Source organism: Telopea speciosissima, chromosome 3 (genome assembly GCF_018873765.1).
Source record: "Telopea speciosissima isolate NSW1024214 ecotype Mountain lineage chromosome 3, Tspe_v1, whole genome shotgun sequence".
Lineage (NCBI taxonomy): Eukaryota > Viridiplantae > Streptophyta > Magnoliopsida > Proteales > Proteaceae > Telopea > Telopea speciosissima.
The window spans coordinates 21,082,834-21,109,861 of NC_057918.1; the positions used below are offsets into that span (position 1 = coordinate 21,082,834).

Consider the following 27,028-nt stretch of genomic DNA (forward strand, 5'->3'; position numbering starts at 1 on the left):
AGTAGATTCTTCTTTTAGATTGAGTACTTCTTTCATTCACAGCTAAACACCATGAAGCTAGTGCACTAATATAGTTGGGGAGACATTTAACCATTGGTACTTCAAAACTCATAATACCTAACTATAACAATAATGGCATCTCATGTTAAGGGGACCATGTGACGCTACTTATGAAAATCTTGTTCCACAAATATGTGATAGTAGTCCATTCAAGATTCTCATGTGATCCTCCAGACTAATACACGCATATGTATACTCATACTTTTACTTTGGACTCAACATTCCTGACAACACAAAGTGTTGCAACCATACAAACAAGACGCCCAATTCCATCCATAGCCGTGAATAATTTTAGGTTAAAACCTATTAACAACCAAATCTCATTAATAACATTCAATCATAAACATAAATAAAAACTCTTTACTTTATGGACACACTTCCAACAACATGTACAACAAACTTCAAGTTAAACATTGATCATTTTTATCTATCAATGGAAATTGGAATGGCCTTCATTGTCCTTGCATGTCAACTTGTGGAAGAGTTGACAAGTGTTGGGCTCCTCTATAGCGCGCATCCAATGGCCCACAGTGTTTGGGCATGCAGCTCAACACCCCACATGCGTGTTGGGCTGCGTGCCCAAGCACTGTGGGCTGTCAGATGATGCGCTACACACCATGTCGCACTACAGAGGACCCAAATCCAAGTTGACAATACCCTTCCCATGTTTTTTTTTTTTTGGAGGTGTGGGGTGGGCAGATAAATTTCAAAGTACGGGAAGTGGTAACCCACACCCATGTTTCATTCTTGCTAGTTGCATTGTGTTTCACAGAAGATAATTAAACTCTGCTCTAGAGACTGAAAATGTAAAATCATTATGGTGGATACAAAAACTACCCAACGATGGCAAGGCTTTAGAGGGAGCTTAGATGTTTTAAATGTTTTGTGGCAATCTTTAACCTACAACAGCAAAAGTGATTCCTTTACTATTTTTTAACAAGCCAATATGAAGGGTGGAACTAGACAGATTTGCGCTGGATGAGCTAAGGATCTTTAGTTATATGCCCAGCACAAGATCCCAATTGTCAAAATGGTTTGCTCTTCTAGCATGCCAAGCAAAGGCAGTTTATAATTGGGTGTTTATGTCAATGCAAACAAATAAGAAACACGAAAATACAAAACAGATTTAACAAAGGATGACACAGAGATTTAACATGGTTCACACACCAATTAGATGTGCTACATCCACGGGCGAAGCTGAAGATGACTCATTATGTGATAGAAGAAAAATACAATAGAGATATCTCAAGAACACCCAAAGCTCACATCAAGAACTCTTCCTAGAAAACCTTAACACGAAACTGCCCAAATCCCACTACCATCTCTTGCTTACATAACAAGACAATAAAAACAAAGAAATACTCCTCCAAGTCGGGTCAGGTAGGCCCAAGACCTCTGCTACCATCATAGACCTCACAAAATTTCTCCTTTAGATTGCCATAAAAAAATATCAAAGCAGGGCAAACTTCGAAACAAGTACAAGAATTCAAGACCCACACACATAGAACAGTTTAAGAACGTTGGGCTATCCTTTTCATGCCCAACTCCACCTAAATCCTGTTGAATTCAGGACAAGACAAGATCTGTCACAGTTGACAAATTTGCAAATAAATCAGCAAAATTTGAATTACATTTGAATTGGTTTGAAAATTTTACAAACTTTTGAGACAATGCCAATAGCTGGGGAAATGAATGATTTGGTCCAAAAATTTTGGACTGTAGATGAAAATTTTGCAAATATAATTAGGAACTGTATAGTTCAACTCTTCAACCCAATTTTTTATTTTTTTGGAAAATTAACAAAATGGTTGGTCCCAAATTTTCGAAACATAAACGATTAATTCCTATATTGAACCGAATCTGACTTCTTTTTTTTTTTCCATAGCCCATCTTTTCTTTTATCAAAATTTTGACTCAATTTTGAAATTTGAAATTTGAAATGAATTAAACTCAAATTATTCTCCTCCTGGATTATTCTTAAATCCAAATTTGTCTATTGTCATTTGTGGCTGGAGGATCAAAATTCCACAAGGCCCTATTTGTTTAGAGGGGATTTAGGTGGGGTGGGAAATGCTGGTGTGGCATTTCAAAATCCCACCCCAACCTTCTTCGGTTATCGAGGGGGTGGTGAAATAACAAAAGCTTAGGGAAGATCATTAAATGTTTTGTCTGCTGATGTGACACTTCAAAATCCCATCCTACCAAAATCCCACCAACATGTGGGTCCCATCTTCCCAACAATTCCATTGTAACTTCCCCTCTAAACAAAAGGTGCCTAATGAACTCCATAATAGGAGTCCATGCTCTTCTTTTTCCCCTATTCATGCGAAGCCGACTTTTATTAGGATTACAAAAACCAGGAGTTACATATGATGCTTGCACTATACAATGAAATAACACATAAAAAACCTTGACAGGAAAATCCAAATCAACCATACCAAACCTAGCTAAGATATCTTATCCCTACCACATATATATATATATATATATATATATAATATCAAGAAGTGAGCTACCCCTGTTACTTGTTCTGTGGAAATACTTACAAACAAACTGAAAAGACAATAACAAGCTCTTTGCATCTAAGAGCTGAGGCTAAAGTAGAGGCATGTGCAGTATTTTGTAGCTGTCTTCAATCAAACCAGTCGTTCAATGTCTTCTTTGCATGAGACTCCACCAATTGCTTTTGTCAATCTTCCTGCTTTTGTCAAAGCTTCAAAAGCCCTATTATAATTCAGTTTTCTATATATAATAATATCCAGATGCAATATAATAAACTAAGCATGTTTGAAATCACAGTTTTTCCATAATTATAGAGTTGATGATATAAAGACCACTCCCAACATGAGTAAACATGGAATCCTTTCAGTTTTGAAATCAAATAATTACTTGTCTAGGAACTGATTGAGCCATATATAGAGTGGGCTTAGGTAAGGTTCAAATTGGTTCTTATACCCCTGGAGTTCCTTCTTTTACTATTATATTTGAATAACTCTAGATTAACCAACCTCTGCTACATGATCTAGAATTTTCTTTTTTCCAGTTTTTTTCATGAGCATTATGTGGCAAAGACAATACAATAACTACAAAGGTAATAAATACAGAATTACCTTCTAATCAAGCATAGATGCTCAATAATGACCGGTTCTTGCTCCAAGAAATTTGCCCTTGATTTTTTGTAGTTCCTTCACAACATCGTTCATGTTCATACGTTCTCTTGGTGATTCTATAGAGCATTGCAGTGCAATTTCAATTATTGCTGTTATGCAATCTTGCAATTTATCTGTCCTATGGCTAGGACCTTCAATTCTGTTGATAGTTTCCTCTTCAATTTCTTCACCATGTTCTTCCTTGGGTAGGAGTGTTGGATCTAAAATTTGCATTACTTGCATAGGTAAAGTTGCCTTTGCAAAGTGATGGAGATTTAAGTCATCTGTAAACATCTGATCTGTTGGCCTTTTTCCTGTGAACATCTCCAATAAAAGGATCCCATAGCTAAATACATCCCCTTGTGTAGTTGCCTTTCCATCAATGCCATATTCTGAAATTTAGAAAGCTCTCACTATTAATATAAATGTAAGAGAGTTGCATATTTTATAAATAATACAAAAAATTTACGTCTGAAATATGGAAATTGTGAACAAATTATTTGAAAGTAGCAAGTTACATGGCCAAGTCTTTAATCTAGGAATCGGGATTCTTTTGATTATGCTTATAGGAATCCAATCTAAATCAAGTCCAATTAGGTACCAAGGTGCAACATGATCATACTACAACCTATTCCTAATTGAAATGAATGTGGATAAAACCATGATCTATTCTAATTAAGACAGAAAAGTGTGTTGATATATTCAATCAACCATCCAGAACAGGATCTGAATATACAATAATAGTTGGATTGAATTAGTAATCCTAATAAACAAAATCTTTAAACCTAGAGTCTTTTTTTTTTAAATCATAATTTGGGTCATGTTTAACACCCTACAATTGGTTCTGATTTAGAGTAGAAACAACAACTTAGTAACAGGCATCTAGATAGGATAAATACTTATTATATTGTTGACTCAAAATAAAGTATAGTTTATTTGTACCTGGAGCAGCGTAGCCAATAGATCCTTTTATCCCAATGGTACTAGTTTGTGTGTGGGATGAATTGTCTCCAGGTACTAAAAGTAGCCTTGCCAAACCAAAATCGTTGACATGTGCAGTCATATCATCGTCAAGTAGAACATTGCTTGGCTTCAAGTCACAATGAACAATTGGCACGTAACAGTGGTAATGAAGGTAATCCAATGCAGAAGCCACATCAATTGCGATGTTTAATCTTTGAATAAGACTTAAATTCCTTGAAAAATTATGTTCCTCCATCGGCATATGCAACCAAGCATCTAGACTCCCATTGGGTATGAACTCGTAAACAAGTGCTTTGAAATCTTTGCCTTTTGAGTCAAGACTTGAACAAGAAGTTAAAATCTTAACAAGATTTCGATGCCGAATGTTTCTTAACGCTCTACATTCAACCATAAAGCTCTTGTAAGCTCTTGGATTTTGAAGGTTGAGTACTTTGACTGCAACAATTGTTTCATCCTGATTGATGATCCCTTTATATACAGAGCCAAAACCACCGGAACCTATGAAATTAGTTGAAGAAAATCCTCCAGTAGCTTTGAAGAGCTCAGTGTAAGAAATCCTTAAGAATGGATCACTTATTGATTGTGTGGATGGAGGTTTAGGTTTACTTTTTGATTTTCTTATCCAAAGAAGAGTAAGAAAGGTAGATATCAAAAGAAAACCAAGAACCGCACTAATTATTTCTAAAACTAATCTGAAAGCATGAGATTTTTCTCGTTTTGTAGATCCATGGTTTGTACATGGAGGCAATTGTAACTCTGCAATTCCCCCACAAAGCTTGTCATTTCCCTTTACTAAAATTGCACTTGCGTTTCTAAAGATTCCCTTTGTTGGTATTCCCCCCCCCCCAAGATTATTGAAGGATAAATTCAAACTCTTCAAAAATGAAAGGTTTTCTAGATCTTTCGGGATTTGACTTGATAAGTTGTTGTGTGAAAGATTTAGATCTTGCAGCCCCTTCAAATGAGTCAAAGACTGGGGAATGGTTCCTTCAAAGAAATTAACCCCCATATAAAGATGTTCCAAACTATTACAGTCACCAATGGAGTAGGGGATTTCTCCGAACAATCTGTTTTTTGAGATATCTAATGTAGAAAGACTCTTCAAGTTACCGATTTCTATCGGTAGGGAACCGACCAGAGAATTGTAAGACAAGTCAAGAGATATTGATAAGGAGGAAATAAGGAAGAGTTGTTTTGGAATTGGGCCTTCAAGGTTATTGTGATCAAGGGTTAGGTGCTGCAAATGCTGACAATTTCCAAGGCTAGAAGGAATGCTTGCATTCAAGTTGTTTTTTTCTAAATGCAACACATACAAGAAAGTAAGATTACCAATAGAGGGTGGTATTTGTCCAGAAAATCCATTTCCATTCAAGATCAATACTTGAAGCTTTGGAAGTTTTCCTATACCAGGCGGAATATTTCCTTCGAGAAAGTTCTGCTCCATGTCCAATGAGGTCAAGTTAACGAGATTCTCAAGGCCATCAGGGATGGTTCCGGATATCTGGTTCCCATATAACATAAGTTGTGAGAGGTGAGTTGAGAGATTGGCTTTAAAGTAGGGAAGGCGACCCTCAAAACGATTAACTTGTAGCTCCAAGTCCTCTAGAAGTGTACAATTGACCAAAGAATTTACAAAATCCAAATCATCAGCTTCCCCTGTTCCACATTGATTTGCGGCAATATTGAATACTTTCAGATTTTGAAGATTTCCCAAATTTTTAGGAACTCATCCAACAAAACTATTACGATCAAGATCAAACTTTTCGAGTGTTGAAATATTGGAGATGGAACTCGGAATGCTCCCTGAGAAATGGTTAATTCCAATTGCTAGATAAATGAGATTTGGAAGAGTGAGGCCTATGTCCCGTGGAAGGCTCCCATGTAGTTGGTTTTGCACGAGAACAATATAGCTAAGAGATGAAAGATTGTATAGTGAGAGAGGGATCATACCAGATAGCTTGTTTTCACCAAGTGATAGAAAGAATAAGTTTGTTAGTTGACCAAGGGATCCTGGAATGCTCCCCTGCAATTCATTTCCACCCAAAGAAAGATGTTGGAGGGAGGAAATGTTCCCAAAAGATGTTGGTAATTCTTTTGTTAAGCCATTAAGAAAAATAGAAAATTTCTCCAGCTTTGACAAAGATGTAAGTTCAACCAGAATCTTCCCAATGAGATTGTTACGGCCGAAGTAGATTTCTCTTAGACAAGTGCAGTTAGCCAAGCTGAGAGGAAGTTCTCCTTCAAGAGTATTGTTATCAAAATAAATGTACTGTAGTCGAATCAGATTACCAATTTCTTTGGGGATTTTTCCATGGAAACTATTATTTGAAAAGATGAGGAAATGCAGAAAAGTGAGATTCTCTATAGAAGGAGATATGTTTCCTCCCAAGCCCTTCGCTTGTAAATTTAAGCCGATCACCCGTTGATAATGACGGCGGCCACATGTGACACCTACCCAGTTGCAGAAATAGATGGAATCATTCCAAGAACTTAATGCTCCATACGGATCATCAATTTGTTTCTTGAACTCGAGCAAAGCAAGTCGATCTGTCTCGTTCCCAACGATCCTTCTACCAGTGACGGATTCTAACCATGAAGAACCCCCAAAAAGGAGCATGAAAACTAGAAGCTGAAGTGCCATGAAAACCAATTTTTGAGTTGCAACTTGCAAGAGCTACTCTGTTTTGTCTTTGAGAAACCAATAATTAATTGATGGATTTAAACGATAGCGTTATGGTACTACAAGACAAAACAACGGAGTCAAAGTCTTTCCATTTGTAACGGTGAGCCATAAGATAGGCTTCATTGTCAATCTGGAATTATAGGATACTAATAAATAATGAATTCATACATTACCAAAAAAATAATAATAATAATAATAATAATAATGAATTCATAGACTATCCCCACATAAAGGGCTATGAACCACTAAGGTGAGACATATTTGAAGTTCTTGGTGACAATAAGTCACGGCCTTGTTGGGTCTATTACATAGTAAACGGCAAACACACGGAATCTTACGGTACAGCTTCTAAATGATAAAAATTGCAAAAGGAAGTCAAATAAAACGGTAAAAAAAATGAAAAACGGAGTACGGATTTTAAACGTTTATATTTAAAAAAAATGGTACTATTCTCATATAAATTGAGAATTTTTTTATTTAAAATGCATGCTTTTAATTTCGGTGTCCGTGCATAAAATCATGAAAAATGTAGTCCTTCGAGTCATCTTTACGTCAGTGAAAGAATTAGGCTAATCAGAGTTCGAGAGAGAGTACCAACAACTGCTAGCTCAGTTGGTTAGCCGTGGTGGCACCTTACCCCCTACCCAGTTCGATCCGCCCCCCCCCTCTATACAAAATATAAATATAAAGCTCCCAATTCCAAAAATAAAAAAAAAGGGTTCAGGTGTTTAAAATGGTAATGTTTGCCGTTTGCTTTTTTTTCCGGCAAGACATGTTTAAAACGTTAAAAAATAGGAACATGTTTTTGCTTATAGAGGTTTATTATATTTGTGTAACGGTTCAAACATTCCAATTTTTAATTTTTTATTTTTTTAGTTTGACAATAAATTGTAGTTACAATTAATTTTTTTTTTTGGGGAAAGGGGTTCAAGCACGGTTGGACATGGCAATCGAACCATTCCTCAAATAGAGAGAGGGTGTTTTGGTCATTTCGACCCCCAATTGTCCTCATCCAACGTTTTGTGCACGATATAGCACAAAACCTTTGGTTTTTTTTGTTTTTTTGTTAAAAAAATATGGCAAAACGGTTCGTGTACGGCTGTACATACAACTGTTGGATGGGGATGAGGAGCTGAGTACTGTTTACAATCATGCCCATCCAACGGTTGAACGCATGATCGTGTACTAAACCTCTTCCCAAAAAATATTTTTGTTAAAAAAATTATGGCAAAACATTTTGTGTACGGCTGTACTGCCTGTACATACAACTGTTGGATGGGGATGAGGGGTTGAGTACTGTTTACAATCATCCCGTCCAATGGTTGAAAGCACAATAGTGTACTAAACCTATTCTCAAAAAATATTGGGAAAATTACATGATTGGCTATTTTTGGGTTTTCATTTACAAAACTGCCCACCCTATGTTTGAGTTAACAAAAATAGACAAAAACAAATTTAGTTTTACAAAACTAGACAAAACAGTGACTCTCCTTCTTTCTTCGACAGTTCCCCTCTTGAAAAATCTCTTTTTTTTTTCCTCTGTTACTTGAGGTAGCAGAGAATGGCGGTGGCTGGGACAAGGGTAGGGTTGCAGGGAACGGAGGATACCTGGGCGAGAAGGCAATGATAGGGGTAAAAATGTATAAAAAAGTAAGTGTGGGAGGGAGAGACACTATTTTGTCCAGTTTTGTAAACCAAAACTTATTTTTGTCTATTTTTGTAAACTCAAACATAAGGTGGACAGTTTTGTAAATGAAAATCTAAAAGTAACTAATCACGTAATTTTCCCAAAAATATTAGCCAATTTATTTCATATTACAAAATAAAAGAAAAAGCAAAGAACAAAAGTTACAATACAACCCACTTTTGCATCTAAATTCTATATAATAGTTATGAAGGCTTATATAATCATTAAACTTTTCATCTGGGCCTCTTTCCTATAAACATCCCACACAATGATGAGACATGCCATTTACCAGTTGTGAGACATAAGAAGGCCTCACTGAATTGAACGTGTCAAACAAGGCCTCATTGAAAAAAAATGAGGATTGGACATGTTGACTGGGTGGACTTAACAACATCAACAATTGCTTTAGGCCTTGTTTGTTTGACGAGGATTTCGGGGTCTCATTGAATTGGAGGTGTTGTTTACGAAAGGAAAAAAAACAAGAGAATTGGACAAGTTGAATGGGTGGACGTAGCTCGTTTGTTTGACGAGGACTTAGGGGCTCATTGAATTGGAAGTGTTGTTTACGGAAGGATAAAAAACAAGAGAATTGGACATGTTGAATGGGTGGACGTACCAACGTCAACAATTGCTTTAGGCCTCGTTTGTTTGACGAGGACTTATGGGCCTCATTGAATTGGAAGTGTTGTTTATGGAAGGAAAAAAATAAAAAGAGAATTGGATATGTTGAATGGGTGGACATCAACAACTGCTTTAGGCCTCGTTTATTTGACGGGGACTTAGGTGGGGTAGGAAAGTGCTGATGTAGTACTTCAAAATCCCATCCCAATGTTTTTTGTTTAACTTAAGGTGGTAAATTTATAAAAGTTCAAAGAACAACATTAAATGTTTTGTTCGCTAATATAACACTTGGAAATCCCATCCTTATGTTATCCAAAATCTCACAAAAAACAAAGGACTTCAATTACAATTCATGGGAAAAATAAAAATCTCACTCGTATTGCCTAACCCACTACATTGTGGGACCCAGTTTCACAACATTCCCACCCCATTTTCTCCTTCAAACAAATGAGGCCTTATTGACCTTGACTTTGACCTTATCAGCCATGTGGATGATGTTTTCAATCGAGTCAATTAGTTAACTTGGTTAAAACATAACACTTGGTAAATACCTGGTTGACTTAGTTAACCAAGTATTTATCTATCACTATATATCAGATTAATCTTACAAATTATGCCTTGTATAACAGCCTATCAATGAAATATTAGAAGACTTGAACATGGTTGAAGGAGGAGTTCAGCTTACAATCCTCTACAATTCCTTCATCTTGTCGTGCCTCGCAATTTAGGTTTGAGAGCTTGATACATGGAAGGTGCTTCATCCAATGGTGCGAGTTTGATTGATTCAGATTTTTTTTTTTAATCTTTCTTCTAAAGCTTGACACCTTTGGATGTCGCATCTTCCCTGTGTCGTGCTCTGAAACCCAAACTGCATGGCACCGCAAGGCTAAAGCACTGCAGAGGAAATTTTTTCCAAAATCATGTGGATAATTTTTTGTCCAAGTCAATTAGTCAACTTGGAAAATTAATCGAAATGAGAAGGAGAGTGGGTGAGAAACCTGCCATTTGTTGTCTTGTCTCTCTAGTCCAGGAAACCATTATTACGGACTGAAGGTGGAAGCCCAAGACTGGAAATTATGGGACTTGGAAGAAACAAAAAAATCAGCCAAAAGCTTGACCCTTTTTGTTTTTTTTGGGTAAGAAAAGCTCGACCGATCACCCTTCTACAAAACGGATTGGGATGTGTGCAGTATAGTTCAGCCGTCAGATGCCTCATTAGACATTCATTAGGCGATGCCCTTCAAGAAAAGAAACCGGATCCCCAAAACACTAGTTTGTATAGAGGTTCAAAATTTTGCAACAATAACAGCCATCACTAGGAGTGTAAATGAATGGTTGAAATCTGTTTTCATATCCGTGTCCGTATCCATTTAGCACTATCCAAATCCATCTAAAAGTTAAACGAATGTGGATACGGATAGGCTATAGCTATCCGAAAAGCTATATTTACATGTAAACGGATAAAATATCTGATCTGTATCCGTTTAGCATTATCCGAATCTATCCGAAAGCTAATCGGATGCGGATGCGAATATAGCCTTATCCGAGCTGAATCCGATCCGTTTACATCCCTACCCATCACATGTTAAAAGACAAACATCATAACTTCTAATGTGTTATGAGAATATCCATCAACCTGGTGCGCACAGGTATGTGTGCAGCATAACCCAATTGTTAGATGCCCCCTGTGCGCTGGATTCCTTGGAGAGGAGCCGGATCCCCACCAATAACCCACCGTATTTTATTTAGGTTTTTTCTGTTTTTTTTTTTTTACTTCTATGAACAGTATATCTTACGTAAGTCAAGTCTTTCCACTTATGTTTTACCAAAAACGAAATTCTTTCCACTTATTACTTCACCATTATTTACGGTGACTTTGGTTGGTCAATGAATTCATAATTCATAGACCCTCTAAGCATAAATGACTTAGTTGCCAAGTGCAAATGTGCTATGGATTATGGAGTATGGAGTATGGAGTATCCAATTTTGACTCGCCTCTAGGGCTGGGTCGGCTGACCCTGATCGAAAAGAAGAAGAAGCACATAGATGGCTAGCAAATTAACACTTTCTATGTGACAATAAACTAATTAGAACATCAATAACAATAATGTAAGGAAATTAAAATCTCAAAGAAGAAGACACTATTTTTCTCTCTTAGAATCTCACTCTTAATTGTGATGTGCAAATTAGGATTCGAGCCTGAGCCATTCTTTTTGTTGAAAAGCTTTGTTAGAAGATTTCAATCTGACAGACATGTTTGCGCCAAGTGATATGAACTAAAGGGTGGCCATCAGATTGGCTCAATACCTTAATCATAAATGGTACGTGGACTCTTATTCCACGCTAGTCTCACATGTTACTCGTTGGCTGCAAATGGATTTACCGAATCAATAGAAAGGTGGACGAGTATCTAGAATGTTACAAGGTCTGCCTCGTTGTGAAAAGGTTTCAACAACAATATGACATTGATTATACTGGCACATTCAGTTCTGTTCTTAAACCGACAACAACTAGGACCATTCTATCTCTTGCAACATCTCAAGGGTGGCCAATCAGATAGCTCAATGTGCACAATGTCTTTCTACATGGCATGCTCAATAAAGAGGTTTATATGGTTCAGCCACCAGGCTTTGAGGATCCTTCTCACTCAAACCATGTCTATAAGTTGCATAGCTTCATATATGGTCTGAAACAGGCTCCACGTACATAATTCCATCGACTTTCACAGTTCCTCTTCATTTCAGATTCTGAGCCTCACTTACAAATCCCTCGATATCCATCTACAACCATATATGTCTTGATTTATGTGGATGACATTCTCATTAGTAGCAATCACTCTAACTTGTGCGAGACACAAGGTTACCAAACACGAGTTATCCGTTCACTTTATACCACTACGGACCAACTCGCTGATATCATGACAAAAGGGTTGCCATCTACACGATTTCAATTCCTAGAAGACAAGTTGGAGATTTGATCACTCGGGCCTCCAACTTGAGGGGGTGTATTGAATGATGTAATTATATACGCGTGATGCGTCTCTTGAGTTGTAGCATTCCTATTAGGACTCTTATGTCTTAGCCAAAATCTAGTTTTCTAACTAGAATCAACTTCCTTTTCTCTTGTAATTTGACAACCAAACCTCACTTTGTATGTATGTCTTGAAGCTCTCTGTGGTTGTAGTTGAAGCTTAATACAAAGTCAGTTCTCTGATCTAAGACGCACCATTTGCAATCTCCCTTAACACATTTGCGATCTCCCTGCTCCGTTTGCATTCTCCCCTCCCTATCCATTTTACCCTGCATATCTCTCCCTGATGCAAAAGCCTTTTGATAAACAAAACCTTTCCCCTGTATAAATCAGAAATAGGAAAAACCAAGGCAGATATTCTGCTTCTTGTCCACCACAATTGCTATTCAAAATTTCTGAATATAGATTTGAACTGAGTTTTCCTTAAGCCATGATGAAGAGGGCTCCTTACTTTTGGATGGGCGTCTGAGAACAGTGAAGGGCATTACGGAACTCTGAACTTATAGGGAGAAGTAATGATAACAATGGTAGATTTGTGGATGAACCCTTCACTGTGGGTGAACGAAAACCTGTCCCGATAGATTTTTTATAAACCATTTCTTCTCTGTTCAAGTTAATTTTCCCATTCCAAAAGGGGGAAAAAAATGGGAAACTCACAAAATCCAGTGATGCACCTGTTTAAACTTAAATCTACAAACCAAACATGGCAATAGCCTTCATAGACTATAAGATCTTTGATGCCAAAACAAATATTAAGCCATAGGAAGCATGAACTTTGGGTTTTAGAGCCTCCAATTGAATCAAACACAAAAAGAATATCTGCATCAGACATTGCAATGCTTCTTGAGAGGAACCTTACTCCGAGTTTAGTCAAATACAAATCATGTGTCAGACAAATTAATATGTGGCATTCAAAATAAATAAGAATAGTGATTATAAAATAGTAAAGACAATTAAAATGCCTTCTCTCAGAAATATGAATCAACTTCTTTTGAATACTGATTATAAATTGTGCGCAAATTTCATCATGAACACTTTGAGGAATAGCTTATGAAAAAAATGAGGTGGGGGGAGGGGGGGTTAAGAGCCTTTATATGCAAGTCAGTAACAGAAAATCACTTGTACATCCAACATGTACAATACAATCAGAACTCCCACATGAAAGAATTGATTTCTCTATATAAATCACTAACATGATCCTAACCCCAAAATGGGGAAGCAATTGTATTTCTTACTACAACAACATGAAAATAGATTTGGTGCAGCTCATGCCTTTCAAAACCTGAATGACAATTACCCAGAGGCTTTCCACGACATGTACATCTGTAGTAGTGAGCAAATGAACCATCTATATGCGCACTGTTCCTCTCAGCTGATTTGTCAAAACTGCCAGCTGATGCCTCTACAGAGAAATTTTTCTTACCTTGGCCATCGAGCAGTAGTGGAAACATGAAGCCACAGACATTGCCTATCACCTTCTTATCCCAATAACTTACAATAGAGCACCAAAAACAGCTCCATCTCCTTCACCACATCTTGCATGAACATCCTTCATCTTTTCCACTGATTTGCAAATTCCACTGCAGCTCCAATCAAATGATGCAATGCATACATTGCCTGCCTGTGCCTTCCACTCACAATCTGAACAATACCCCCCCCCCCCCCAAATAAATAAACTGCAGTCAGAGAAGGAAATCCTGTTTATTAAGACAGTATGGAACATTGCTTGGAGAAATTGTACCTGGTGGAGTCCCACAGCACATATTGCGTTCATCGATGTGCTCGACTTCAAGACCGATAAACCAAGAACCAAGAGACACATCTTCATTAGCATACTTGTGCAGTATGACCCTACAATCACAAACAGCAACACCTGATTCTCAAGTTGTGTCATGGGGGAGGACAGGTTATACTGTCTAATAGGATAACTCTTTAACCAGCAAACTAAAAGAATATGAATCCTCCGCAATCGATGTTTGAAGCCTGTACTAATCATGTCAGTACATTCAAACCCTAGATTGCAAAGTCCATAAGAATCTGCTTCACTCTGCTGTATGGTAGACAACAAGGAACCAAATTGGACCTAACTCTGCATGACAGAATAATTCCTTGTTCTTACTGGTTAATTGAGATATATCTGGCCAGATCCTTTGAGATCGCATATATCTGTCCAGTTGCATGCCGGAAATATTTGTTTCCCTCCTCCCCAAATTTCCAGTACTCTGGCTCATGGTACTTGACACTCCTGCAGAAAGAGAAAAAGGAAACATATAAGGTACACACTCCACTTCTAGATAACATAAAAAGGCAATTTGAAGAAGTCCAACCATAAAGATGAATTCACAGAGGATTACTTTTGAGAAAGAACAGGTCCTGATTTCATACAGCCCATGTAGACTCTGGGCTTAGAACGGTGACGGGCAAGAGTTGCAGCTAGCGTACCTGCATTCCGTGAAGGATATAAAAGCCAAAACTTAAAAATAATAATCTTAATAATAATAATAATAATAATAATAATTATTATTATTATTATTATAAAAAAGGGCCAAATTTGTGAAGACGATTCAGTACAAATAAAGATAGTACATACCTAAATTGACGTGGACATCATCATCCACCTTGACATAGAATTCAGCATCCCATATTGAAACAGCAGTGGAAAAGAACATTTTTGTTTTAGCAGAAAGTTCATGATACCCCTCAACATGTTCCTGCAGGATGATACAACAACATTAAGTCCCAAGTTCAGACAAAATCATTATGCATTTGTAATGAGTGCATTCTTACCAGCCTCAGAAAGTCATTATGCTGTGCGTCTTCCATATCAATAGCTCGATCTAAAATGCTGTTGGACGTTGCACTGTCCCAATGAATTCAAAAAAAATTAGGTGAAGTTCTATTTTAATGAACCATTTGATGATTCTTCACGAGTACCATAGCCATCTCATAGACCCAGGAGAAAAGCATGAGCAAAGTAATGATATGTAAGAAATCTGTCAATAGAGTCATGATAAGCAGAAAAACCAAATAACAAGCATCACATGGCAGATAATAATAAATTCTCTTAGAATACAGCAAATGCCATTTATTGTTGAAAATACTTCACCTTTCAGGTAATGATAATTTTTGGGTGAGTAAGAAGTGGCACCGATGGGAGATAAGAAGAATATGACACACCTTTAGAGTGAGGACATTGCATTGTACTATATCCACGAACCCACCAATTGAGTAGGTGAGCAAACACCTATCTGTAACCTTGAGATTAGTGTTGTTCCCCATGTAACCTTGTGAGGATTTGGATGTGGCTCTGATACCAAATTGGTGGAGGGGCCGGTTACGAGAAGGGAAGATTTCTGAGAAGAAACTTTGCAGGGAAGAGGAAACACACAACCACACACTCACGTAGGCAAACCCAATATTTTTTGATTCAATTCACTGTCCATCTCATTGAATACATGCAAATATTTAAAGATGTAACAGAATTAAACAAGAGAGAACCAGAACCGAGAGAAGAAAAGAGGAGAGCTGCCAAGAGTGATCGAACTTGACAGTCTCCGTCACCATGTCTTTATTTATATAGTTTAGATTACAGCCAAAAGAGGGGATTCCTAATTAGGTTAGGAATCCTAGTTACAATATGAAAAATAGAAACTACTCCTAGTTACAATAGGAACTGTCATAAACAGAAACTAGGACTAGACAATCCTAACTAAACTCCATAGATAGAAGAGACACATAGGAGGGAATCTCGATCAGAGTAATGGAATATTCTGATCAAGATTATCCTTCTCTATGTGCTAGATATACTTCAACAAAAGAGATAACCAAAGACTCCTAATTAGACTCTAAAACTGAAATAACAACTTTTAACCAAACTCTATCTATGTCCTACATATTCAACTCAAAACAAATAGAAGACTTAAAAATAAATAAGCTTATGAATAACTACTTCCAACCTTTAGTGAACCAAAAACCCAGGTTGGAAAGGTTCCATCTAGATTTGGGTTTCCAAACTCCGTTATGCTGGTCTAACCAGTCAAGTGCTACTGCATCACTTAATGTCTCAATGATGTAGTAGAATTATCGTGGCTGAACTGACATGACCCGATCTAGAAACCCACACCGAGACGAACCAAAACCCAACCAGGCTTTTGATCAAATAAGGGTTGGTAGGGAGTTTATTTTCTTCTTGGGTTATTCAATTAATCTTCATTTTTAATTTATTTTATTAGGGAAGATATATATGTAGGAAAGTAGTTCTGTTTTTGTAATGGAGTTTGAATTGAATTCAGTTTCTACTAAGAGTCTTTTCTTTTATCTTTATTTATATGTTTGTAACCAAGGTTCCTGGTTTCAGGTTTCAACCATGGCCAAAACCGAAACTTCCCTGGTTTCGACCAAAAGCTAGGATTTTTCTGTGCCAAAATCAAAACCTAGGTTTCGATGCCCAGGAAATGGTTTTTCGACCTTTTCTTTGTGCTGCCTATTTTTACAATTTTACACCTATTCCATAAATGGTTTTTTTTAAACACCCAAAATGGTACTTTAGGAGTTGTGGTTTGGACCCAGGTTCGCTAGTGTACGCTGAATGTTGCTGCTATACACTAGCCCTATTATAAACACTGACTACATATAATTTAGCTACTGGAAATGTAAATGTGCAATTAAACAATCATACTAACATTCATCTTTTGATTTGGGTAGAAAGCTTTTATTTAGACATATCATCCTGCATCTCCCAATTCACCCCCCTCTTGAGTTGCATACTTACCCAACAAAAAATAGTAAGCATAGGTAAGTGGGTTTAAAGGTTATAACACAACACAAATAAACAGATTGTGGGACCAAGTGGACAGAGAAAACAAAAGATTAGGACACTAGGATGGGATCCACACTCCAAGATTGAAGATGAACCACAATGGATCAGCATAATGCATGATGATTTCGGTATCATCAATGAGGAAAGGAATGAAACCTATTGAAGCAGCGAACTTTACAGAAAACCTGATAAGTTTGTTTTCATCCTTCCTATAGTATAGTGCATGACTTGTGTAGAACAAAAATAGAAGCTTGTAACAGAAGATACTGAAGATTCATGTATCATGGGCCCAATGAATATGGGTCCGACGCAGGCTGATTCTGGAAGTGGAGTATCTACCTTTATGGAGAAGAAATCGTTCCCCTTCTTTATTATTCTGCTACCAACATGACTTTCACAATACGTCATATTTCACCAGAGACAATCAGAAAATCATTGGGAAGTGGGAACTACAATCATAAAATAAAAAGGGAAAAATACATTTGGAAGTCTCAGATCACTACTTGGTTTGTTTGAAGAAATTACAGGCAAAGGCATAATCAAAGAGCCAGCATAGGGGGGGGGGGGGGTGAAGCTGTGACATGGGTGTTTGGGGCATTCCACAAGTGTCTTGGGCGTTTTTCTGAGGGTCCTAATGGGTGTGGTTTTCTCTGTTGGCAGTGGAGCTTGTGTTGGTTCTAATCCTTTTCTCTTTCATCCTATTTTGTCATTCTCTTGTTTTGCTTTCTCTTCTTCATTATAAATTTGTTTTCTGTTGATTCCGATCAGGGGGGAAATAAAGAAGGTAGAAGATCAGATTGTAATAGCATGGTTGTGCATCTAATTCAACAAAAATCTTAAGTTTGCTATTTCTTGAAACCAAGGATTTAAGTATTGGTATCGGGTATCGTATCGAAGGAATGATTTTAACATATCAACTATCATGTATCGAAGTGAGAGAACCTTGGCAAAACGGTTAAGTTGCGCTATTGGAACCTGCTGGTGGCAGGTTAGGACTTGGAAACAGCCTATCCTGCGAAGCAGGGGGTAAGGCTACAGTAGCAGAAGGCTCGTGACTGGGACACTCTTTATCATGTATCGTTTTGTATCGAAGACACAAGATACACTAAAGATACTCATGGAAATTGTTAAGAAATGTATAGATATGCTTATGATACATATAAAATACATTTTTAATATATATATATATATATCATCTTGACATTTGAATCGCTTTTACCCAATCAAGTGATGCATAACAAAAAGAAAGGAAAACGAGATTTGAACACCCAAAAAATAATAATTGAACTTTACCTCTTTTTCGCCCAAATCTGTTTCAATCTCTGTGATTTGAGCACTGTAAATCCCCAAAACTTGTTACATTGGTGAAGATTAGGGTTGTTTTTTATGTTAGATGATATCCCCCAACTCAAATCGAAGAGAAAAACAAGTTTCCAAGGGCTTTCAGTTGCTCTCGGTTTCATATCTCAGTCACGGTTTCAGTTTTACAGATTTAAAGGAGATGTGCCGGTCCCAAGATCTGATAAGAGAGGAGGGTTGGTGCATTAGGTTGGCAGCTGGCACCGGAAAAAACCCTAGCCAAACCCTTTTCACATGGATTCTAGAACCTAAGGTTTTATCAATGTTTTGCTAGGGTGTTCCCGCCAGAATAAGCGGCACGCTACACTACGACCCAGGTGTAATGAAAAGCAAGCAAGGATTAACAAGGGCGTCCCCTGTAAGCGAAACACCATGTCGGCGGCCGGATGCAGTGACAAGTAGGCAAGGGTTCTTGCACCATGGACGAGTGTGGGTAAGAAGGTAGTCTAAAAGTGTAGGATTAATTTAGCATGTTGGAACATTAGATCTTTAACGGGTGAGAGTCTAGAATTGCTAGATGTTATGAGAAGAAGAAGGATTAACATAGATTATATTTAAGAGACTAGATGAAAGGGTAGAAAAGCTAAGGAGTTGGACAACTTTAAACATTGGTATACGGGGGTCAAAAGTAAGAAGTGGAGTGGGCAAAGTAGTGGATAAAGATTTAAAGAATGACATGGTGGATATTAAAAGATTTGAGGATAGGATTATATCCATCAAGCTTGTGTTGGAGAAAGAGGTTGTCAATATAATTAGCGCTTACACACCCCAAGTAGAATTGGATGAAAGTAGTAAGTTACAACTTTGGGAACACATAGATGGATTAGTGCAAGGTTTCAATCAAGGAGAAAAGAGTTATTGTAGGATCGAATAGCTTCACCCAAGAGGGGGGGTGAACTGGGTCATGACTTTTCTTCCACTTAACACATGCACTTAGCAATTTGTAAGTGAAAGAGATGCTAGAGAGAGAGATACAATAGCAATTTACAGTGGTTCAGACCAACCTGTCCTATGTCCACTACTGTGATCAAGGATCAAGGATTTCTCCACTATCAGATACTTTTCCCAGGCAAGTATCAAGAACCACACACAACCACGGGCTATGTACCCAAGCCACATAAGCTCAAAGGATTTTACACCAAGCCACACAGGCTACCTGTATACAGCATACAATGGCTTCTTCTTTCAAGCCAGATTACTATAACACATTAAGCTCAGTTCTGAATAATATAAGATGATTTTACAAATGTACTTTACACGTTGTACCACTTTGATCAGCCCTTCTCAGAATGATGTAGCTTTACAGCACAACAAAAGCAACTTCTCAAAAGGATGTAGACAGTAAGCTCGATTTCTGGCAACTCAAAATAATCTTGCTCTTTTCTTTGCACACTTGCTGTTTGCTATAATCTTGTTCTTCTTGTTAATGACATCAAGAGACTTCAGCCCTTTTATAGGCACACGAACTAGCCGTTAGAGTCAAGCTAGGCTTCTCCTTTGAATCTTAAATTCCACTTTCATTTCCAAGAGAAACAAGCTATTGGAGAACCACTAAAACATCAAAACAGTTAGTAGCATTAAGCTCATTTTAGGTCTCCAATATTCAACTAGAACTCTAGAAGTACCGAGAGAAACTAGTTGTTTGAGCTCCTCAACATCAATGAAGATGTTTAAGAGTTCTACTCAAGTGGTTACAGTCCAAGTGGTCATTAATAGATAGTCAAAGGCTCTTCAGCTGCTTGACCACGTAGCATTAAATTACTATCGCACAGAAGACCGCACGACAGTAAAGGAAAACCACAGCTGCAGGGACTTGAGTTGGTTACTCTCGAACTCCCACGGAAGATGGGCGTGGAAGACCGTAGCATCGTCCTTCTGAGATGACACAAACTCTTAAACTCTTGGACATGCACGGAAGATCACACTAAAGACCATGAAGGTTGTCTGTGACACTGAGACACTTAAGTTCGATCGTCTGTGAATTTAGACTTGGACTTTTGATTTTGCCACTTAAAGCTCGATCGTCCATCCATGTTCACGAAAGTCCGTGGACAACAGACTTAGACACTCTTCTAAGTCAAACCACCTAGTTTCTTGGTATTTCCATTTAAGTCCATCTTTTGATGTCATTTTCTAGCCATTTCTCATCTTGTTGACCTTAAAGATATTTTAATCAGATCAAATCCTAATGCCTTGACTTAAAGGAATCAGCCATTTGATGTAGTTTCCAACTCTTTGATTCTTCAAGTACACAGAAGACCGTCTTCACAAGTTCTTCTTCCAATCAACATGCTTTTTTCTTCATCAACTATACTTCTTCAGTAACTTAGGTATCATCCATCTCTTAGCACATTAGTACACATTAGTATACCCAAAGCCCACATTACACGATGGTTTTTATATCCAAAACACATATTAAATAAATGGAACATTCTAGTTCCAACAATTATTATAAGGAGTAATGTGAATGGGCATGTTGGGAGCATAGTATTTAAATCTCGTTTCGTAAGGCCATTTCGGTCATACCGAAATTTCCGAGATACCGAAATTTTGCCGGAAATATTGTTTTTTTTTTTATGAGTTTTGCTTGTCCGTTTATGGTGTCAAAATAACCGAAATTTCGACGAAACAGTGCATTTTTTAGACCGAAATTTCCGAAACGAGATTACTAAAATTTCATCGGAATTTCCATTGCATTTTTCAATTTGATTGCATTTTGTTTCAACTAGATCGAAATACTCGAAATATTCGAAATTTCGACCAAAACGAAACGAGATTTTGAACTATGGTTGGGAGAGATCGTAGAGGCTATAAAGGTGCATATGGAAGAAATGGTTTTAGAAAGAAAAATGAGGAGGGGATCTCAGTTTTAGATTTTGCCGTGGCTTATGATTTATCCATTATAAACACTTAGAAAAGAGAGAAGAGCATTTAGTTACCCTCAAAGTAGCCAAATAAATTTCTTCCTAACTAGAAGGCCAATAGATTGTTATGTAAGGTTATAACAGGGAGAGCCTAACCACACAACATTGGTTAGTCGTCATGGATATGTGCCTCATTATGTAGAATCGTAAGAAAGATGAGTTTATTTGCCCTAGGATAAGGTGGTGGAGCTTAAAAGGAGATACCTTGAAATCATTTACTGACAAAGTGGTCAAACAAGGAAAGTGGGATTTTGAGGGAGACATTAATACGATGTGGAACGAGATGACTATTTGTATTAAGAAGGTTACTAAAGATGTCCTGGGAGTATCGAAAGGAAAATGTCATTCCTCTAGGGATTAGGGAGACTTGGTGGTAGGATGAGGAGGTTCAAGCAGCCATTAAGACTAAGAAAGCTAATCTTAAGAGATGGCAAAGGACTAATGATGTAAAGGAGGATCTAAAAAGGTATAAATCTGCCAAGATTGAAACTAAGAAGATTATGGGAAAAGCAAAGGCGAAGAAATATAAAGTTCTTTATAACAATATGAGCACAAAGGAAGGGGAAAATGCTTTCTATAAGATAGCTAACATGAGGGAAAGGAAGAGTAGAGATCTCGACCATGTAAGATGTATTTAAAGTGAAGATGGTAAAGTACGAGATGAGGGCATTAAGGACAGATGGAAAGATTGTTTTTATAGCCTACTAAATGAAGACATTTCGAGTAATAATGTCCCAAAAGACCGCAATACCCATCAAGACATCACATGTTGTAGATTTATATGAAAAATTAGGATGTCTGAAGTAAAATAAGCTTTAAGAAGGATGAAAGTAGACAAGGCACCAAGCCCAAATGAGGTCCCAATAGAAGTGTGGAAGATCTTAGGAATCTGTGGTTTACCTTGGTTAACCAAGTTGTTTAATAAGATTATGAGCACAAAGAAAATGCAAGATAAATGGAGGAGAAGCATTGTAGTTTCGATTTACAAAAATAAAGGTGATACTCAGAGCTGCAATAACTATAGAGACATAAAACTAATGAATCATACTATGAAATTATGGGAGAGGGTTACTGAAACACATTTGAGACAAGAAACTACTATTACAGAGAACCAATTTGGTTTTATGCCTGGAAGATCCACGACAGAAGCTATTTACTTAGAAGACTCAAGGAAAGATTTAGAGATTGTAAGAAGGATCTCCATATGATCTTTATAGGCCTAGAAAAAGCTTATGATAGAGTCCCCAGAGAGTTAATCTGGCACGTACTAGAGAAGAGAACTATTTCAAGTAAATATGTGGACATAATTAAAGATATGTATGATGGTGTGGTGACTAGTGTAAGAATTATGGGGGCATGAGGTAGTAAATTCCCAATTACAATTGGGTTACATCAAGGATCAGCTTTAAGCCCTTATTTGTTTGCGCTTATCATGGATGATTTAACAAGAAACATTCAGAGGTTCCTTGGTGTATGCTTTTTTCTAATGAAATGGTTTTGGTGGAGGAGACAAAAGCAGGGATTAACGCCAAGTTGGAGTTATAGAGATCAATCTTAGAATCACAAGGTTTTAAGATAAGTAGAACAAAGACGGGGTATATAGTGTAAAACTTTAGTTATACTAGGACGGATAATGAGGTGGTGAAAATTGATGAGAGGGAGCTTCCGCATAGTGATTATTTTAGGTATCTGGGCTCAATCAGAAATAAAGAAAGTGTTATAGAGGATAATGTTTCATAGAGAATTAAAATAGGATGGATGGAGTGGAGAGGTGCATCTGGAATATTGTGTGATCGACCTATTCCTTTAAAACTTTTTAAAAAAAATTATAGGATAGTCATACAACCGGCTATGATGTATGGAGCGGAATGTTGGGCAATTAGTGTAACAAAGATGAAAATGTTGAGATGGATGAGTGGAAAAACTAGGAAGGATAAAGTAAGGAATGATCTTATCAAAGCTGATATAGGAGTAGCTCCGATACATGATAAGCCACAAGAAAGTTGTTTGAGGTGGCATGGCCATGTTCAACGGACGTCTTTCGATGCTCCAATATGGAGGAGTGATTTGATTCAGATTGAACGAACTAAAAGAGCCAGAGGCAGACCTAAAATGACCCTAGGAGAAGTGGTGAGGAAAGACAAGCATAGCTAAGGTCTTGTATTAAGTATGACCTTGAATAGAGCTGATTGAAGGGCAAGGATCCATGTAGCCGACCCCATTAGTTGGGATAAGGCTGAGTTGTTGTATCGAATGTATATTACATGTATCAATCCATATCAGACTGTATCAGTCTCCTATCGAATCGGTCTCTTATCGAACTGTATCGGTCGCGTATCAGATCATATCAACCTGTATCGGTCAACACAAATTGTTCTTAAAAAATAAGTAACGTATCAATACCCACTAGTACCAATACGTATCGACTGATACGATATGCACCAATACTTAAAACCCTGCTTTAAACTACAGTAACATTGGACTCTGGATATCTAACCTGTATGCATCATTCTTACAGTGAATGATGGATATTGAACAAATTCAACAAAGCAGTATTCCCCTTGGAGGGTAATACCCTGCACAACACTAAAATAGAGCCAAAGCTTCATAATGCATATGAATATGAAATAAACTGGGGTGGGGGGACAGTCAAACAGAAGAGAAGGAGATGTAGCAACCCACATAATTTGAAGTCAATGACTTCATTTAAATCCAAATTGCAGGTCTTTTGTAATGGCAGTTACTGGCATTAAATCCTACCCTACTTTCTCAATCAAGTAGGTAATGATCACAAACCAGATATTTATTTCTACACATAAAATAGAGATTTATTCTCTTGACTGACGCTAGGCTATTGGAAAACAGACTGACCTGTGAAGCTTGTCATAGAAGCTATGCTGATGGTAGCTAATGTTGTCAATGATAATTTGATGTTCATGCACAGCGTGAGAGCAAATCACCAGTTCGTCGCAACATCATTTTATGGCTCTTCATTGGGCAATTTCAGCCAAGCAGATACTAACTTGAACTAACACTATGCATATTCTGTAATTTTCTTGTTAATGGACATTAACAAATTTTGTTTCTCCTTCATGTTAAGCCAAACTATTCCAGATAAGACGACTGACATCACCGTCACGATTATGATTCAGGGGTTTTGAAAACAGCTTTACAGAAAACTGCCCACTTGATAGCATATGCCTCTGCACAGTCAAATATCACTCATCATTGCCCCTTATATCTTGTAGCATTTCCTACCACTGATTGGACCATAAATTAAGTGTTTCAAGAAACATGACATTGCAACCATTTAGAGTATGAATTACTTTCATTACTCCAACTTTAGACAAGAACGGAAAAACTGCTAATAGATCAACTCAATTTCTCATTTGAGTTTCTTTTCATTTTTTGTTCAATTGTTCAACAGGTTTCAAGTTGTCCAACTATTTTTTCTATTTCCATTGCTATTTTTTTAAGAACTTCAATTGTAGCATAACCTACCAGAAAAAGAAAACCCTGAATTGCCACTACAGTCCCATTCCAAAATTGTCTTCTACCTCAGTGACTATTTATATGTTCACATGGGTAAGAAGAACTGCTGCCAATACGTCTTTTGTTTAAAAATGTAAAAGGGAGGGGGGAGTGGAACCCAGGAAACATATAAGATAATAAAAGTCATATGAAATCCAATTGAATAACATGAGTTCTCAATCATCAACAGCAGATTCAATAAGCAACATGTGACTCACTAGACGTAAATGAGCAAGGCCTGAATAAGAACATCAAATCTCAATTAAAACAGTTCACACTGTGCTACAAAATTAATGCCAGGTGTTTGGTAGAAACAGTCATGGAGAACATGCCAGTACTGCAAATATAAATTTACAAGCTCAGAGTAACTAATGTAAGCAATGTACCTGTGCCCAATCATGAAGCGTATTACAATACCCTTCTCTCGCTCCAGTTGGAGTAACCTCTCCCCTAAATTACAAGAGCTAATTAAGTAATAACACAAATCATGGTGGATAGATCCATATAGTTTACACTGTAAAGAGTAACAAAAAGATACCTTGAGGCATCCAAGTCTCTCTGACTGAATCACGCCTCTTCCTGCTACTAAATGCAGTGTTAATTCCAATTACCACAAATGCCTTATTCGGTGGGCCATCGTGAATTGCATGAGAATCACCACTTCCCGCATCCTGAGCACCCCTTGCCGCAGCTAGCTCCATTTGAAGTGATGAAATTGTCTTATCTAAAGATCTACCGGCCTCCAAAAAATTCATCAGAAAATGAACCAAATAATTAATTGAACTTAAAGAAAAAAAAAACTACCCATCAAACTGGGCAGAATTAACACCATCCTATACTCACTGAATTGCTTCATGGGTCCTATAAACCTCCCCCATTATATCCTTTTCCTGTCCAAGTTTCTGATACAAAGAAAATACAGATTCAGGCAAAAAAGAAAGAAAAAAAATTCTAACTTTAAAACAATAAAACGTCACAAACGGACCTGCTTTGTGGTGCAATCCTCAGAAACAACATTCAACTCCTGTTCCTGCCGTCGACGAGTTATGATCTGAACATTCGATTCGGAAGGAGTCCACATCCTGCAATCACCCAATTTATGATCAAATTCAACAAAAAAAAAGGATAAAACAAAACCCCATTGAAGATTGACATCTACAGCAACAAAAAATCCAATTAAACAGATAAACCGAGAAAGGGCAAGGATCTTTAAAGACGAACACTACATATAACCAAAACCCACTAAGAACAAAAGCTATAAACGTAAAACCCATGCCATATTCCACCAAAAAATTCAAAAAATTTAGAAAGAGGAACCTGTTTGTGAATAACATTCCAAGAGCGAAGCTGGATATGCAAAGAATAAGAATCCATCTCACTGATACTTTGTCACTGCTTCGATTCTTCATCATTTAGATGAAGAAAAGCAAAGATTTTTCTAAAACGGTTGTGTCTCTGTGCTTTGCTTTATGGAGAAAGAGAACTGAAAAGAATTGAATTGAATTGAATTGAAACGAATCAAAGAACTAATTCGAGCTCAAAAAAACAAAAAGAGGACAGAGGGAGATGTAGGAGATGTAGAGGGATAAACGGTCCCTGCGCTTGGAGCCGTCAAGTTGACGACAACAAGTGCAAATTAACTGCTTTAAATTCTTCACTCCTGCCGTTAGTCTAGCTCGCCGTCACCTGCAGTGGGACCCATGAGATGATAATCCACGTGGCATTCTTATAATTGAACACAAATTCTCTAATAAAGGGTTGTCAAGGTCAATAAGTCCATGGAATTAAATTTGAATAAATTTCAAAATTTCGCTCTCCCGACACTCTAGGGGTGTCCAAACCTAATCCGAACCGGTGAAACCCAATCGAATCGAAGCCGATATGAGTTTATTAGATCATATTTCGGGTTGGGTTTCATTTTCCATCCCAGTCTTTCGCGACACTTCAGGTTTACTTCTTCTATTAGGTCTTGACTTCTCCACTATGATATTCACAATAGTTCTATATAGGAGCTATTATCGAATCTAGCTCCTCTCCAGCACACTTGTGCACCGTACATCATGCGGTTGGGGAGCTGTGATCCACACGCCAGCACATCCTGACGTGTTGCACACCGTGTCGCACAGGAGAGGAGCCCAATCCGCTATTGCCCTGGATGGTGCTTTCCTAAGAACAACTGCT

General features: G+C 37.5%; 2 protein-coding genes and 1 long non-coding RNA gene across 5 annotated transcripts; 1 reads left to right on the forward strand and 2 right to left on the reverse strand.

Moving 5' to 3' along the window:
* Positions 1-3,065: 3,065 nt before the first annotated feature.
* On the reverse strand, positions 3,066-6,834 carry LOC122654957 (probable LRR receptor-like serine/threonine-protein kinase At3g47570). The gene is made up of 3 exons (XM_043849210.1): positions 5,940-6,834; positions 4,152-5,849; positions 3,066-3,601 (listed from the first exon to the last, which is right to left on the reverse strand). Exons 1-3 carry the CDS (start codon positions 6,832-6,834, stop codon positions 3,192-3,194), a joined length of 3,003 nt encoding a protein of 1,000 aa, XP_043705145.1. The 3' UTR covers positions 3,066-3,191.
* On the reverse strand, positions 5,250-26,372 carry LOC122654837 (beta-1,3-galactosyltransferase 7-like). 3 transcript variants are annotated; one of them, XR_006331969.1, is made up of 12 exons: positions 26,165-26,372; positions 25,833-25,929; positions 25,691-25,749; positions 25,386-25,579; positions 25,234-25,297; positions 15,002-15,074; positions 14,805-14,925; positions 14,569-14,656; positions 14,334-14,459; positions 13,956-14,065; positions 13,453-13,855; positions 5,250-5,260 (listed from the first exon to the last, which is right to left on the reverse strand). XR_006331969.1 is itself a non-coding variant. In XM_043849109.1 (11 exons), the coding sequence occupies exons 1-11, from the start codon at positions 26,257-26,259 to the stop codon at positions 13,707-13,709; spliced, it is 1,176 nt and encodes a 391-aa protein (XP_043705044.1). In that variant the 5' UTR covers positions 26,260-26,372; the 3' UTR covers positions 13,186-13,706. The 3 variants fall into 3 exon arrangements, 2 of the variants coding, with proteins under 2 accessions (XP_043705044.1, XP_043705045.1); XM_043849109.1 differs by lacking the exon at positions 5,250-5,260 and having other exon boundaries at positions 13,186-13,855; XM_043849110.1 differs by lacking the exon at positions 5,250-5,260 and having other exon boundaries at positions 13,186-13,855; positions 26,233-26,362.
* On the forward strand, positions 21,340-21,877 carry LOC122654838. The gene is made up of 2 exons (XR_006331970.1): positions 21,340-21,782; positions 21,814-21,877. It is a non-coding gene; the product is annotated as an uncharacterized LOC122654838 (long non-coding RNA).
* Positions 26,373-27,028: the final 656 nt, after the last annotated feature.